General features: G+C 42.6%; 1 protein-coding gene across 11 annotated transcripts in view; it reads right to left on the bottom strand.

The window, feature by feature from the left end:
• psd3l (pleckstrin and Sec7 domain containing 3, like) overlaps window positions 1-17,912 on the bottom strand; it is a 435,109-nt gene that overhangs the window by 70,047 nt on the left and 347,150 nt on the right. For 10 of the 11 annotated variants that reach the window (XM_072583934.1, XM_072583936.1, XM_072583937.1 and 7 more), the window contains one exon: window positions 8,464-8,507. In XM_072583934.1, the coding sequence (XP_072440035.1) occupies window positions 8,464-8,507 (44 nt within the window). Of the gene's footprint in view, window positions 1-8,463; window positions 8,508-10,481; window positions 10,993-17,912 lie in introns of those variants that run through there. The other variant, XM_072583945.1, reaches the window with a different exon arrangement.

Consider the following 17,912-nt stretch of genomic DNA (forward strand, 5'->3'; position numbering starts at 1 on the left):
GGGATGCTCTTTGAAGGATCAGTGCAGACTCAATGGGCTGAACAGCCTCTTTTTTTTTTAATTTAGAGTCTATGATAGACCTTACCCAACATATGTTCAATTATTAGGTTGGGAAATGGGCCTACAACTTTCGGACTCAAATCTGCCTTTCTACCAGACTCAGGTCACACCAGTACCATCTGGCAGAAACTGGGTCTTCCCAGTTTTTAGTCAAGGCGAGTCCAACTGAATTATATTAAGGCTGTGCAAGATCAGAACAAAACCTCGCAAACACTACTGACATATGTAAACTGGACTCCATGTCAGAAAAGAAGAACGACATTCCTGATGAAGAGCTTATGCTCGAAATGTTGACTTTCCTGCTCCTCAAATTCTGCCTGAATGGCCACGCTTTTCCAGAACCACACTTTTTGACTTCATGTCAGAAAAGCAGAGCAGTGAGACAGAAAACTAGGCTAAAGAAATGGGCTTTGAGGAGAAAGAGGAGAGATTGAGAGTGGGTGCCAATGGCAGATTCGAGTGTGGTGCTAGAAAAGCACAGCAGGTCAGGCAGCATCCGAGGAGCAGGAGAATCGACATTTCGGGCAAAAGCCCTTCATCAGGAATGCCAATGGCAGTGTAAAGATGTGAAGAAATATGAACTGAGCTTGTTCTAGGCAGATTCTATGGCTGGGGTTTTGATGCATAGGCTGTGTGAGGATTCCCCTAGTGTAGCTAGAAAAATTGGGAAGGCTCAGCCTTTCTAATTAATTTGCGTTGCTCTGTAGAGATAGCAGCGAAAGGTGAGCTCAAGGGACCCAGTCAGTTGGTTGGAAATAGTCAGAGCAGAAGGTTGCTACCTGAACTGTCATTCTGGTGTTTGAATCTGAGGGAATGAGGCTCCAAGCAGCAGAGGTGCTGTTGGTAGATGGTTCCAGGCACTCAGGGCTCAGGAGATGCCCTGAGGAGATAGAAGCTGGCCCTGCATCCAAAAAAAATAATTCCGTCCAGCTAAAGTGCTGTTGCTGGTAATGTAGATCCTGGGGTTTATCTGAGAGTTTTCATATAAAAAACCCAATTCACAGGATGAAGACATTGCTGGCTATACCAGCATTTATTGCCAGAGGACAGTTAAGAGTCAACCGCATTGTTGTGGGTAAAATGTAGGACAGACCAGGTAAGGATGACAGATTACCTTCCCTATGGAAGGCATAGGTTTTTCTGACAATCAACTCATGGTCATCATTAGATTTTGATTTATTTTTATTGAATTCAAATTCCACTATCTGCAGTATGAACCAAAGTCCCCAGGAGCATCCCTAGGTCTCTGGATTAACAGTGTAGTGATAATACCACTGGTATCTGCTAGAGGCAACAGAGGAGGATTGGAGGTCTGAGAAATTCAAAGGCAGTGGCAGCTAGGTGAAGCTAACTGTCTGGTACTGTGCTGATTATTAGACACTTGCAAATAGTCTCAGAAATCCTGAGGAACCTGGTCTCAGAGGAAGAGATTGGATTACTGTGACATAAGCAGTTGTTGAGACAACATGATTTGGAATGAGAAATTTTGATGAGATTTGGTAACCTGCAGTGTCACCTACTCTAGGTGAGTTGCTGAGAAATCGGTGGGATCTGTCTTACCCAAATCAGCCATGTGACATGCACTGAAGCACGTGCGACCAATATTTATCTGTTAACACATATTTACCTCATGTTAGTTCTGGATGTTAGAGCACAAATTGTACGGTTGATTTTTTAACTTTTCTAACTTGCAAAGTTTATTTTGTTGTTCAAAACCATGGACTCTTGAGATTTTATTTTCTAAGTAAGTACCTGGAATTTCAAAACTTTGTCTACTTGTACCTAAACAGTTACTGGTCCCTAACCAGATTGTAACATAAATTTGGCACTTTTTCCTGGAATCGCAAGAAAAAAGATAGAAGATGACACACAGTGATAATGTCACTGGGCCAGCAATACAGAGCCACAGTGTAATGGTCTCGGGACAGAGGTTCAAATGTCACCAGGTATGATTTAGTTAATTGAATTTATTTATTAAAATCTGGGGTTGAAGGCTAGTCTTGATAATGGTGACTGGAAAACTGATCAATTGTTGTAAAAAATCTTTCTGGCTCACTAATGCCCTTCAGAAAAGGAAATCAGCATTGGTCTGCATGTGAGTCCAGACCTGCAGCAATGTGGTTGACTCTTAATTCTGCCCTGAAACAGCCCAGCAAGCCATGCACTTCATTGGTGATTATGGATGGACAAAAATTGTTGGCCTTTTTAAGTCATGTTTATTTCCCATGAAATTTTTTTTTTAAAAATAGAGGAACCAGGAAAGGAATTGTAAGTGAAACCTATTTTTGGTTAATTCATGTGCAGCAGAGCTCGGTATGAGCTGGGGGTTTCAGAGGGTGAAAGATGGACAGAATCAAACCTGGCAGTATGCAGTATGCAGTTATGCAGGTCGCAAAAGGCTTGTGGAGAATTTGAATTGCAAAGTAAAAGGAAGAGATGGGTAACTTTGAAGTAGAAGCAATTTACCTTGGTGACCAATAGGATAAACAGTTCCAGTCTAGTATGATGGGTTCCTCAGTTCTGATGAAGATTCATATTGGACTCAAAACAGGGAACAGCAAGTTTGTCCTCAGACTCAAGGATAACTCTGTTTCTCTCTCCACAGATGCTGCCAGACCTGAAATTCTCCAGCATTCCCTGCATTTGTTTCAGACTTCCAGCATCCACTGTATTCGAGGGAAACAGCTGTAGTTGCAACTTCCTCCAGTACACCAGAAACTCATGAAATCAGTGAGTGATTAGCACAAGCTGAGCACAGTGCTGAGGGTATTGGCTACAGCTTGTCCTTTTGATGTTACATTCATTGAGGTCCCATCCAGAAAGATCAAAATAGTTTTCACAGCCCCAGCACAATCACTGCTTCATTGCTACCAACTCTATCCCTGGCAACCGTCTGGAGGCTGACACGTTTTATTTTTTAGTGCTCGTAGCCTTGGGTGTCATATTTGATTCTGATATGAATCTCTAATCCCACATCCACACCATCCTCATGACTGTCTGTTCACACCTCCCTAACATCAATGGACTTTGGATGTAGGCTTGCTCACTGAGCTGGAAGGTTCATTTTCATCACTGGACTTTCTCCCCATCTTCAATAAGCTGCTACTGAACTTCTCGATGATGCTTTTGTTAATGCTAGATTCAACCAGTCTAATATATTCCTGACTGGTTTCCGATATTCTACCATTGGTAAACGTCAAGTCAACAGAGTTCTCTTAATGTCTTGGTGAACATACGCTCTTAAATTGACAGCACTAATAAATCAAATAGCACTTATTAAAAAAAAAGGGCTCAGTCCACATAATTTGACTGTGGATGCTGTCTTCATCCACCAAAGATTGTGAGGGAGCTTGATGCTGAGATAATGTTTTCCCTTGTGGAGCACAGTTTCAGAATAAAAGGTCATTTAAGACTGGGTTGAGGAAAAATGTCTTCTCTCTGAACTTGTGGAATGCTTTTCCACAGACAACAGTGGAGACTGAGTCATTGATTTTAATCAAGATTGAGTTGGAGAGATTTTTGATGAGTAAGACGGTCAAGGTTTATTGAAGGGGCAGTGAGAAAAGTGGGATGGAGGCCACAATCAGACTAACAATTAGACAGCCTAGGGGCTGAATGGCCTACTACTTCCGTTTCATGTGTTCCTATAACACCCCAGGAATTATAAATTGGCCAGGATGCACTTTTTGATGTGCTGAAAATATGAAAATATGAAAGGAGATATATAACTGCAGTCCTCCTGAGAGCTCTACTTACAGGACAGTGAATGGCCTTGTTTAGCCCGGGAGCGATGGGACTGCAGCAGAGTCAGTAAAAAAGGACAGAGACCCAGAGGTGATGGGACTGATATCCCTGATATTGTGCTGCAGCAGGACCTCAGGACATCAAATGGATGAAACGTCGGACAGCAGTCAAAGATTGTACAACAATAAGAGAAATAGGCAATTCAGCCCATCTATTCTGCTCCACTATTCTATGAGATCGTGGCTGATCTGTTAATCCTCAACTCTACCTTTCTGCCTTTCACCCTTGATTCCCTGTCTATATCAACACAGAATTTATTTAACAAACCAGCCTCTACGGCCCTCTGTGGTAAAGAATTACACAGATCCACGACCCTATGAAAGACAAAATTCCTCATCTCAGTCTTAAATGTATCAACCTTTACTCTGAGTTTTTGCCCTCTGGTCCTAGATTCGCCCATAAGGGAAAACAAACTTTCCACATCCACCTTGTCAAATCCACTAAGAATCTTATATGTTTCAATAAGGTCACCTCTCATTCTTCCAACGAGTACAAACCCAATCTACATAACCCCTCCTCATCAGACAGACCCTCCATACCTAGTGAACCTTCTCTGGATTGCCTCCAATGCCAGTACATCTTTCCTTAGATACAGGGACCAGACTGTTCACAGCATTCCAGTGCCTTGTATAGCTTTAGCAAGGCCTCCTTATTTCCCTGGACAGAATTGATCCCATTGGTGTACATGTGAAAACTAACACTAACAATTGGGATGTCCCTGGAAGCACAACTGAATTTAATGTAATCTAATAGCTCAAAGACATTCACAGGAATGTTTTGAGACAATCAATCAATAACCCTGAATCACGTGTCACGTTAGGGAAGACAACAAAGAGCTTATTTGAAGAGATAAGCTTTAAAGTAGAAAGTGAGGTAAAGATGAGTAGGTTTAGGGAATGAATTCAATATGTTATATCTCAAGCAACTGATGGTACAGCCACCACTGGTGAGGTGGTTAACACTGCTGCCTCTCAGCGCCAGGGACTCAGATTCAACTCCAGCCTTGGGCGACTGTCTGCGTCTGTCTGGGTTTCCTCTGACTGCTCCAGTTTCCTCTCGCAGCCCAAAGATGTGCAGGTTAGGTGGACTGGCAATGGGAAATTGTCCGTAGTGTCTAGGGATGGGCAGGCTGGGTGGGTTAGCCGTGGGAAATTCAGGGTTACTGGGATAGGTACAGGGCCTGGGTTTTGGGTGGGATGCTCTCTGGAGGGTCAGTGCAGACTCAGACGGCCAAATGGCCTTTCTCCCCCACTGTAGGGATTTCATGACTCTATGCATGATGGACATCAGGGATTGTCAACAACACAGTATTGGAGGAGTGCAGATGTCTCATTCAGAGAGATGGGAAGATGACGAAGATTACAGACATAGGAGCAAGACCATGTAGAGCTTTGAACTGAAGAATGAGAATTTTCAAAACAAGGAGTTGCTTAATAAGGTCCCAGTTTGGATGGGCAGGTACACAAGTGAACAGGGTCTTGGTGTGAGCTAGGTCATGTGCTATAGAGTTCAGACTATGAGGTTTATGAAGAGTAGAGTGAGGGAGGCCAGCCAGGAATGCACTGTATTACTCAAGTCTAGAACTAACACTGACAGCATGGAGGAATTTGGCAGCAGTTTAGCTGAGGTGTGGCCAAGTCAGATGATGTTGCAGACGTGAGAATAGGCGGGATTAGTGATGTTGCAGATGTGGGGTCAGAAGCTCACTTTGAAGTCAAACATGACACCAAGTTTATTAACAGTTTCTTCAGACACGGACAGTTGTCAGGAAGAAGGATAGAGTTGGCTGCAAAGGAGCAGAGTCCATCGTGAGGAGTGAAAACAATGGCTTTAGTCTCAGTAATATTTAATTGGAAGCCATTTCTGCTCACGTAGTACAAGAAATGAGATGGGCAGTCAGATAATTTAGAGATAGTAGCAAAATTTTGTTTCATTAATATGCATTTGGAAGTGTTTGCAGTTTGGAGCATTCTGCTGTGGGATAGTATGTATGAAGTCAAGGAGCACATGAAAGATAGAGCCTTGGAGATCACCAGCCTATGGGAATGGGGAGAAAAGCCAACACAACCAATTCTCGGATTATGATGAGACAGATAAGAATGGAACCAGTACAGAGTCATTGGAGGAGGATGGTCTAATACACTGTGTTAAAGGCTGTAGACAGGTCAAGAAGAGGAACAATTTGACATAGACATATAGATTAGATTCTGTACAGTATGGCCCTATGTCCCAACAAGTCCACACCGACCCTCCAAAGAGTAACCCACCCAGACCCATTCTCCGACTCTATATTTCCTTCTGATTGATGCACCTAACACTATGGGCAATTTAGCATGGCCCATTCACCTGACCTGCATATCTTTGGATTGTGGGAGGAAACCGGAGCAAATCCACACAGACACAAGGAGAATGTGCAAACTCCACACAGACAGTTGCCTGAGGAGGGAACCAAACCCAGGTCTCTGACACTGTGGGGAAGCAGTGCTAACCACTGAGCCACCATGCCACCACATATTATGTACAGATGTAATTTAAGACTTTCACAAGAGAACAATAGCATGGACAAAAAGCTGATTACAGGAGCTCAAACATGGAGATCTGGGAAATATGGGCATGGATTTGGAAGGTGACAACAGCTTTAAGAATTTCGAAGAGGAAAGTGTTTATTATTCACTGCCAGGTCTGGCTAGACCATATAAAGTACTGTCAGGTTCTGGTCATATTTGCCAAAGCTCTTCACTATTTGAGGATTATCTCCAAAGTCAAAGATAAAACCATATAGCTTTGCTTTTTCTCAACTGAAAATAGTCTTTTTAACCCTCCTAGAAATGGAGCATTAGTTTGAAAGTGTAGTGGGATCAATGTCTGATTGTTTTTGTGTTGATTTAGGAGGGATAGTGACATCAGATTTGAAGGACGGGTGACTTACCAGAGGAGAGGAAACTATTAATAATATTAACAAACATGGGAGCCAAGAAGCAAGGTTGAGTGGTCTGTAATTTGATGGGAAGGAGGTTGCGAGCAGGAGGTGGGACTCATGAATAACAAACACTTGGAGACAGCAGGAAAGGAAAAAGAGAAGAGAAATCAAACAGCAATTCAAGTCAATTCAAGGGATAGAGAAGGGGAGAGCCTTAGAGGAGATTGGCCCATTGAGCTCACAGGAACATAACAGGATAGCCGAGTGGAAATCCAGGGGTTCCTTGCACTTATTATTGATGGTAAGTATAGGAGAGCCAGGAGAAGGATTAGGAAGACTTCACTTGATAAAAAAGATGTTTTGTTACATCTTTGGCTTCCAGGATAATCATGGAATAATGAATAGCTTTGACAGAAGAGAGCAGGATAATATAATCATAGAATCCCTACAGTGTGGAAGCAGGCCATTTGATCCATTGAGTCCACACTGACCTTCCACCCAGACACCTCCCCCAAGCACCCTTAATCCTATCCCTGTAAGCCTGTGTTTCATATGGCTAACGCACCTAGCCTGCACATCCCTGGACACTAGCAGCAGTTTAGCATTATCAGTCCACCTAACCTGCACATCATTGGCTTTAACTCCACTTTATGTGGTCCAGCCAGATGTGGCAGTGACTAGTTAAAAGTAATTGTTTGCCTTATCTGTCAAGTCTGTGCTCTTGGATTTAACAAAGTGGAGGTCGGAGCCATCTGAAGTGAACAGCCATGGTAGGAAAGAGAGTGACAGTACTGGTTTTAATGGAAACTACAACATCAAAAGCAATAAGTAAATGAATAAAGGTCACACTGTACAAAGATAACTCAAACCCAGCTTCAGAGCTGATAGTACCATCAAACAAGGCAAACTAACACAAAAACCCAAGGTCCAGTGAAGATTTCCAGTCTTAGGTATGAGGCTGACATACTAACATCCAAAGAATAAAAACTCCAAACGGCAACACCTTGGAACTTCCAAGAATGGGGAAGAGTAAAGTTAAATTGAAATGGTGAGACAGTGGGTCATGTAAAGGTTTCAAACATTCATCTCTTTCAAGGCTAGTTACAAACTCTGCCAGCGTACTGAGAGGGTCTGAATAAAATCCACTGTGCTCAAGTGATACCAATTTCAGCACTTTCACATTGGCTACTTAACATTCATTTTCTGAGAAGTCTTTTCAAACTCAGAGAAAGGAGTGGTGCAGCAAGCTGTGCTCTGTAACATGAGGATGTCAGTACACCATCAGGTTCTCGTATGATTGTGCTGCTTGGTTTACTCTTCAGCTGATGATCAATGCAACAGCCAGCATGAACTAAAAAATGCTTCATTCTTCAGCACAAGCCAAAATAAAGGCCATGGTGTTAGTCAGTGCTCTGCAAAATATTCTTCTCATTGCAAGCTAATGACAAATACTCACGTTGAATAACTACAGATCCAGCATTAACACTGATCAGCATACTAATCAAGACTGACCTCCCAAATTCCTCCACTAAGAAACTGGATTGGTTCCATGGACACATAAGAGGCTAATGGCAGAAGTAAAATATCATTTTAAAACCATCTAAAAAGGTTGGGGGGCTGGGGAGAATGAACAGCTCTGAAGAGATGCATTTGCAGAAAATAATGTCTTTGGTACTTACATCGCCCATTCCAGTTTCTCATTTTTGATTGAATTGTACAATGCCTGCAACATAAAAAGAAGCTAAAAGTCATTCAATTCTGTTTGTTGTTTCAGTAGCAATCAATTATTGCACTGTGCCGAAAACACTCAAATTTAATCATGACAACAAGCTTAAATAGATCATATTAATATACTCAGCATGAAATGTTCTCTTTAAGGCTCTTCTATTTGTTGTAGGTGTAAGTGATAATGTATAGCTACCCACTTTTATTGAAACACAAACTAATAGATTCTCTCTGTTCAGTTCTAATATTTCTCAAAGAATCAAAATATCTTTTAAAAAATACAAGTAGTTACACGTTGCCAGAAAACACCACAAACGTAAGCAAAAATCTTACATTTCCCCAAGTCCACTTTACTTTTCAGTTACAGCTAATTAGGAAATGAAACAACTGGAAAAGTACATTTTGAGAGATAGGTTTAATATGCTGCCATTGTAATTGTTGTTCTCTGAGGTAAGGTGTATTGTATTTGACTCAGAGGACTTAGGACTTCCGAAAATATATCTGGAAGTTGATACGCCGGTTCATACTGGGATAGGCTGGCGCATTTTGCGAACTTCAACTGAATCATTATCAATTGACTCATAAACTGCCCAAAGCATGACAAGTTACTCTGGGTATCTGCTTACAAGTTCATCTTACAAAGCGAAAACAATTTGAAACACAACTTTGAAAAGGAATTACATTCCAGCAAAAATCAAAGTGCAAAAGGAGGGAAGCAAACAAACCTTTGGCTTTAAACATAATTTATAAATAACAGCTTTACTCCTAAAAATTCTGTTCTTAATCTGTAACCTTAAATAATCTGCTATAACTCAACACACTTTATGTCATCCTCCCTTGAAAGTATCTAACTCAGTAAGCAATCTTTCAGAACTAATATACTTTAGACAAATGTTAACCAGAATGCCAAAACACCAACAAGATGAAATGTCAGATTTATTTATTGAAATTTTTTTTCCTGATTAAGGTGAATTCAAACATTCCTGGATAGAAACCCAGTGAAGAGGATTTGAAACAGGAACGCAGCTGAAAACAAAAGAAGAAAAATCCTGTTGCTTATCAACCGCCAATTTCCTTTTTTTCAATATTCACAGAAATCGTACACTGTTGTACAGATAACACATTCACGTCTTTGAGGCTTTGGAATTCACTGCTGGAGATGCAAAGGCAAGTTATAAAATAATCAATAATTAAATCATCAGCATATGAAACAGATTTAAAGAAACAGACCATAGCACACGCCATTCCTCGATAGAACTGCTTACAAAAGGATAGGTAATGTTAAAGTAAATTACCTTAAAAAGGTAAACAGTAGACCATCTACACCCAAAAAAAATCAAATGCGCACAGCAAACTATCTCAGACAGAATCTCTAGTGCATTTCTCTAGAGAAATTTAGGTTTCCTAAGGGAAAATTTAGATGCCGATTAAAGGGAATCAATTCCTTACAACACAAGTAACAGCTGCATTGGTTTATGCCCTGTATTACACGACACTGCATATTTTTAAACAGAGATATAATGCTTCATGTTTCAAAGTGATGTGCCAATATCACAGATTCAATCATATTTCTTTTCTACTGTGAGTAATGAGTGCTGCTACTCCCTTTATTAAACAGATAGCAAGGACACTTAAATCATGGAATTCCAGTTTGCTTTTGCCTAAATCAAATGCAGCAGTTGGTTAAGGAAGCTGATCACCCGGACTAAAAGGGTTGCGTTTTATTTTCACATTTGTGGCTCAGAGAAAGCTTAACAGAGAAAATAACAGGAGCTACTCCACAGTTAAGAAACAGAAATAACAGGCATAAAATTCTGTATGGGTATGAAAGGATACAATTGACAAATACACTAAACATGTTCACATTGCAGTGAAAAGCAGTGAAGTAAAAACCAGACTGCCCTGAAACACTGTGCCTGCAAGTGGGATGCTATTTGTATTTTCTCTCTCTCTCTTTCTCTCTCTCTCATACCTTGCCTGACGAAGGATGAGCAGCCGAAAATTCGGAGGAGTAGGAGGTCTTCAACGACTTGGATCGGCGAGGCTGGTGTCTCAACTCATCCCGCTGATACCTCACTGAGCCGCCGCTCTGTACCCGTACCTTGCCGGTCCCTTGTACGCTGTTCACGCCGATCATTTCCCCGAGGGCACTCGGTGGTCCGACGGGCAAAGGGAATTAGGAAGGACTCGAGCGACTGTCTTCGGATACACAAGCTCAGCAATCTGCACCTGCTGGAGAGGCAGCCTCAGCAGCACAAGCGTCCTCCAGCTTGTGTGAGAGAAGTGTGCCTGCCTTTGCTCACAATTTCCTACATTGTTTGGATTTGGACTGATCATTTCAGGGTAGGCTCACATCAGGGGTTGCAAGTCACACACACACATACACACACACACACACAAAAACCATCCCCTGAATGGTCCGAGCCAATGGCAAGGGGCCAGGCAAGCAGTTCATTTATATTCTAAATAGCAAACACGACTGTTTCTCTATCCTTGAACTGCAGGCTCATTAAAGGTAGGCAGTGTGATCCCACTAATAAAAGATTATAATAGTCCGTCAGCCACATATTGGGAACTAAATTGAGTCTGAATTAGGTAACGGGTGTGTGCAAGTGAAAAAAAAAACATGAATCATGTTTCAATCTGACATTCTGAAAATAGTTAAGGGACATTCTTGAGGTTTAATGTGGGCATACATTGGTTGCTTTCTTTAAACTAGCTGTTTTAGCACAGCCGCTATTACAGGGAAATCTGCAGACTGGAGACACCAGTGTAGGTCCCAAAGATAGATGATTATTGCCCATTTTAATCTTTATTTCCTTTTTAAGTGATACAAGATTGCTAACTAAATAGGTGCTTATATCTTTCAGATGCTCTGATAGGTGATTGACAATTTCTTTCCACAATTAAAAGTTTTTTTATGGTTTGAAAACGTGCATTTTATTCAATAGCAGAATTTGGTGGGGGTGGGGGGTGTCAGCTTTTCGTATCTAAAAGGAATTTTCCCCAGACCTTTGTCTCTCACCAAACCCCCAGTTTTCCAGACCATGTGTCTCTGCATCTTCCCCAGGAAGTGCGATAGCAGTACAGAGGGGGAGTTAGGTTGTTCTCTACTGCAACAGTTCAAACAGTTTGAGTGTGGGGACATGTTTGATACAGGAGCAGGTCTTTTCCTGTCTGCTACTCCCATATATTTGTGGGAAAAACATATGCGCGAATCCTCAGTGAGTGTTACAATCTGGAATGCACATACTGGAAGGGAGTTGGGGGCAGATTCGATTACAGCTTTCCATTCTCGATTGTAGAGTCATAGAGTTGCCGACCAGATATCCTAAATGAATCGAGTCCCATTTGCCAGCACTTGGTCCATATCCCTCTAAACCCTTCCTATTCACATACCCATCTAGATGCCTTTTAAATGCTGTGATTGTACCAGCCTCCACCACTTCCTCTGGCAGCTCATTCCAAACACGCACCACCCTCTGCATGAAAACGTTGCCCCTTAGGTTCCTTTTAAATATTTCCCCACTCACCTTAAATCTATACCCTCTAGCTTGGATTTCCCTACACTGGGGCAAAAGACCTTAGTTATTCACCCTATCCATGCCCCTCATAACTTTATAAATCTCCATAAGGCCATCCCACAGCTTCCAGCCTCTTCTTATAACTCAAACCCTCCAACCCTGACAACACCCTCGTAAATTCTTTCTGGACCCTTTCAACTTTAACAATATCCTTCCGATATCAGGGAGACCAGAATTGAATGCAATACTCCAAAATGGCCTAACTAATGTCCTGTACAACTACAACATGACATCTCAGCTCCTATACTCAAAGCACCGACCTATAAAGGCAAGTACACCAAATGCTTTCATCACTATCCTGTCTACCTCTAACTCCACTTTCAAAGAACTACGAACCTGCATTCCAAGGTCCCTTTGATCTCAATTCCAGAAAGGAATTGGAAAAGCACCTCATACAAAGCAAGTTTGCAGGAGGAGAAGTTTGCAGGAGAATGGGTCCGGCTAAAGTGTTCTTGCAGAGATCCTGAACGGGCTCCGCCAGGCTAAATATGCTGTAAACATTTTATGAGTCAATGGTTCAATGATTCCATGATTAACATCAACCACTTGCTGCTGATACTACAGGAATGGCATGCTAAGAGCAGTACTGTAGTCTGCAAATGGTGGCAAGGATCACTAACATACTAACTCCGAGATACATTTTAATAATTCAGAAACATTTAAATAATTCAGAGCCATTTTGTCCCTCTCTCTCCCTCCAAGGAAAGGGAAAGGGATTTCATGCAAAGCTGCTAAATGCACAGACACCAATCCTGAATGAAGTGAAATCACGATCTACAATTTATTTGAAATTCAAACAAGATATTTTTATTGAACCTCCATCTGACAGTCTGCAGGTCCTTTTCTTTCTGCCTCCCCTCACCACTTTCTCTTTTGGCACAGGCAGTGAACACTGTGGCAAGCCGCAAAGGTCAGTGAATCCAGGCATCAAAGTGATCAACAATGTGCATTTATGTAGTGCCTTTAAATGAGCAGCAACATCCCCAGACTGGGCTCGACAGTGTAGCTGCAGGAAAGGTGCTTCCCCTCATCAGGGCCTTCTAGAACCAGGTAAGTTGTAGACCATGCCAGACTGACATAAGAATACATCGAAACATAGAAAATAGATATAGGCGTATGCCATTTGGCCCTTCGAGCCTGCTGCACCATTCAATATGATCATGGTTGATCATCCAAATTTGGTTCCACTTATCCATACCCATTGATCTCTTTAGCTCCTTGAACTATATCTACCTCTTTTGTGAAAGCATTCAATGTTGTGGCCCCAACCATTTTCTGTGGCAGAGACTTCCACAGGTTCACCACTCTCTGGGTGAAGACATTTCTCCCCATCTCAGTCCTAAATAGTCTACCCTATATCCTTGGATTGTGGTCCCTGGTTCTGGAGTTCCCAGTCTTCAGAGACATCCTTCCAGTGTTTACCCTGTCTCGTCTTGTTAGAATTTTATAGGTTTTTATAAGCTGCCCCCTCATGATACTGAACTTCAGTGAATACAGTCCTAACTGATCAAATTTCTCTTTGTACATCAGTCCTTCCAATCGAGCAATCAATCTGGGAAATCTCTGCTGCACTCCCTCCATAGCCAGAATAACCTTCCTCAGACAAGGAAACCAAAACACAATCCTCCAGATATGGTCTCACCAAGGCCCTGTACAGTAGGAATGTTCTTCACTCAGCCAGTGGTGACTCTTTGGGAATTTCTATCCCAGAGAGCTGTGAATGCTCAACTGGTGAGTACAGTCAGGATGGACATGGAGAAGGCCTTCGAGTTTAGCATTTGGGACATCTTGTTGAGATCATACAGGACATTGTTGAGACCTCTTCTGGAGTAGTGTGCCCAGTTCAGGTCGCCCTGTTATATCAGGGATATTATTAAGAAAATCTCAGAAGACATTTATTAGAATTTTGCCTAAAATGGAGGGTCTGAGTTATAAGGACAGGCTGGATAGGCTGGGACTTTTTTTTCCACTGGAGTATTAAAGATTGAGGGGTGACTTTATAGAGGTTTATAAAATCATGAGGGGCATAGATAAGGTGAATGGCAAGTGTCTTTTCCCTCGGGTCGGGCATTTCAAGACCAGGCCAATCATGTCTGCACCAGCTCTCTGAATTTGCACTGCCATTCTCCTGCCTATTATCCCACACAGATAGGGTGGCCAGAGTGGCTCAGTGGTTAGCACTGCTGCTTCACAACATCGTGGATTCAATTCCACCCTCGGGTGACCGTCTGTGTGGAGCTTGGATATTGTCTGCCTGTGTCTCCTCTAGGTGCTCCAGTTTCCTCCCACAGTCCAAAGATGGAATATGCAGGGTTACAGGGTTGGTGTGGGTCCAGGTGACATGCTCTTCAGAGGGTCGGTATGTTTGATGGGCTGAATAGCCTGCTTCCACACTGTAGGGATTCTGTGAGCTAACAGTCCAAGTCCATCTTGAATACATCTACTGAACCGGTTTAATTCACACTCTCAGGCAGTGCATTCAAGACCTTGTAATACCTCGTTGTGTGGAAAAACATTTTCTCACATCATTCTTGCTGCTTTTGCCAATTACTCTGAATTTGTGAAGGCTGTGAAGGAGGTTGGATTTAAAAAATATAGGGAAGTCTTGTTTGTGACTGCACAGAGTGTTGATGAGGCCACACCTGAAGTGCTATGCACAATTTTGGATCCCCAAATCTAACAAAAATTATCTTGGCATTAGAGGCAGTTCCAAAGAGGTTCATTAGGCTGATTGTGGGATGAAGGGATTGACTTATTGAGAAAGCACCATCCTGGTGAATCTCCTCTCCAGTGCAATCACATCCTTCCTATAATGTGGATTCCAGAACTGTGCACACCACTTTCATTGTGACCAGACCAACTTTTTATACAGTTTTAGTATTACTTTCCTGTCTTAAACTCTATATCTCAACTAATAAAGGCAGGTATCCCAAATTTCTTCTAAGCATTTTAATCTACCTGTCTTACTATCTTACAGAACCAGTGGACACCCACACCAAGATTCCTCTAATCTTATCATTAATCTCATATTCCCTTGGCTTCTTTGTCCTGTCCAAGTGAATCAGCTCACACTTAGAGTAATAGAGTTGTAGAGCATGGAAACAGACCCTCGTTCCATTTCACACTGATCAGCCCATTCATATCCTACTGTAACCTAAGGCTATCCTCCACACTATTTACCAGCCCACCAGTCTTTGTATTAACCACAAATTTACTGAGCGACCCTCCTACGTTCAATTGTTCATATAAAACCACAACCAGCAAGGGCCCCAACACTGATCCCTGCAGAACCCCACTGGACACAGGCTTCCAGTCGCAAAAATACCCCTCAACCATCAACCTCTGCTTCTTGTCACCCTGGTCAACAGTGGACCCAATTTTCCACATGTCTTTGGATCCCAAGGGCTCTTAGTCACCCGTGCTATTAGTCTCCCATGCAACACCTGATCAAACGCTTTGCTGAATTCCAAGCAGACTATGTGGTGAGTAACTGTATTAATACAACATTTAACAAGCACTGATTCCCCTGAATTAGCAACACACTGCTGCTGAGTCAGAAATTTGACTTGCCCTCAGTAAATGTATAAAAGATGCAGCAAACTTGAATGCTGAATATAGGATTAAAGGCAGGATTCTTGGTAGTATGGAGGAACAGCGGGATCTTGGTGTTCAAATGCATAGATCCTTCAAAGTTGCCACCCACGTGGATAGGGTTGTTAAGAAAGCGTATGGCATTTTAGCTTTCATTAACAGGGGGATCGAGGTTTTGCTGCTGCTCTACCAAACCCTGGTGAGACTACACTTGGAATATTGTGTCCATTTCTGGTCACCCTATTATAGGAAAGATGTGGAGGCTTTGGAGAGGGTGTAAAGAAGGTTAACCAGGATGCTGCCTGGACTGGAGAACTTGTCTTATGAAGAGAGGTTGACTAAGCTCGGACTTTTCTCTCTGGAGAGAAGGAGGAAGAGAGGTGACCTGATCGAGGCATACAAAGTAATGAGAGGCATGGATAGAGTCGATAGCCAGAGACTTCTAAATTGACTGTGCAGCCTTGAGGCAGGACTGACTGGTCATAGTTTTAACATATGAGGAGGAAGGATTAGAGGAGATGTCATAGGTAGGTTCTTTACGCAAAGAGTTGTGAATGCATGGAATGCGTTGCCAGTGGTGGTGGTGGAAGCAGAGACATTGGGGACATTTAAGCAACTGCTGCTCATGCACATTCACAGCGGTAAATTGAGGGGTGCGTAGGTTAGGTTATTTTATTTTAGATGAGGATTAATCCTCGGCACAACATTGTGGGCGAAAGGGCCTGTCCTGTGCTGCACTTTTCTATGTTCTAAGTCACTTCTTATCGAGGATTTCTCATCTGATTCTCCCAAAAGATTCACCATAGCCCGCTTCACTCAGACACTATAAGATCATCCACGTTTTCTGGTGTGCTTCTCCTTCTCCATTATCTCACAAGTGGAACGGCCAACTACTCTGACCAGATCGCTCGTGACCTGGGATAATTATCATTGTGGAGAATTTTAATAATCTCAACAGGCGATCGACTTTCATGTGACTTTTTTCTTTCTTAAAATGGTTATCTTTTAAAACAGCGAGCATGCTGACAAAACAATGTGCGGCTCACCGATTCTAACACTGTGGGTGAAATGGTCATTATTACAATGTGTTAGCACTTTACATTCAACATCCTTGTACAGTCACGCAACAGTCAAGAGTGTGGTGCTGGAAAAGCACAGCAGGTCAGGCAGCATCTGAGGACCAAGAGAGTCGACGTTTCGGGCATAAGCCCTTCATCAGGAATCCCAAAATGTTGATCCCCTGCTCCTCGGATGCTGCCTGACCTGCTGCGCTTTTCCAGCACCACACTCTCAACTCTAATCTCCAGCATCTGCAGTCCTCACTTTCTCCCAGTCATGTAACAGCCCCAAATCACCCCAGCCCATGGCATCACAGCACTAAAGAAAACTTTAAATAGTTCAATGCAGAGAACCGTAGATTTCCCCTTTTCGCATTTTGAAGAGCACGTAAATGGGGGGAGGGGGCAGGGAGAGGACGAAACTCATAGACACGTCCCTTTGCAGCTTAATAATTCATTATGTTTTCCATTAATTCAGTATACAGTCTATGACCTGTCAAGTCAAATACACAACCACTGTGGAACAATAGGAGAATTTTAATGGGCTATACTAATCAGAAAGCAGCAAGTCACTTTTTTCTGCTATAATGAATGGCTGGTGGTGGTTTACCAGCTCAGTCAGGTGGTTTTACTGACACTGTTGACTATGAAGGGTTTATTCAACATCAAGACCATTGCAAGAAAACATTATTACCTTCACTTCAATGAACTATGCCCCGGATTGATTACAGTGGTGGCAAGGCTGCACAGTCAGTTAAGAATCAGTTTAGAATCCCTACAGTGTGGAAGCAGGCTAAACAGCCCATTAAGTCCACATCAACTCTCTGAAGAGCATCCCACCCACTTTTTCCCTGTAATCCTGCACTTCCCTTGACTGATCAAACTAGCCTGCACATCACTGGACAGTATGGGCAATTTAGCCTTGCCAATCCACCCAACCTGCATCTCTGGGTCGTGGGAAGAAACCACAGCACCCGGAGGAAATCCATGCAGACACGGGGAGAATGTTCAAACTCTGCACAGAGAGGCGCCCGAGGCTAGAATCGAACCCGTGTCCCTGGCACCGTGAGGCAGCAGTACTAACTGCTGAACTACCGTGCTACCACATGAAGGACACTGGCGCCCAGAGTGGGAGAGCTTACATATTTAATTTCCTCTGCATATGTAAGT

The sequence above is a fragment of the Chiloscyllium punctatum genome, chromosome 14 (assembly GCF_047496795.1).
Source record: "Chiloscyllium punctatum isolate Juve2018m chromosome 14, sChiPun1.3, whole genome shotgun sequence".
NCBI lineage: Eukaryota > Metazoa > Chordata > Chondrichthyes > Orectolobiformes > Hemiscylliidae > Chiloscyllium > Chiloscyllium punctatum.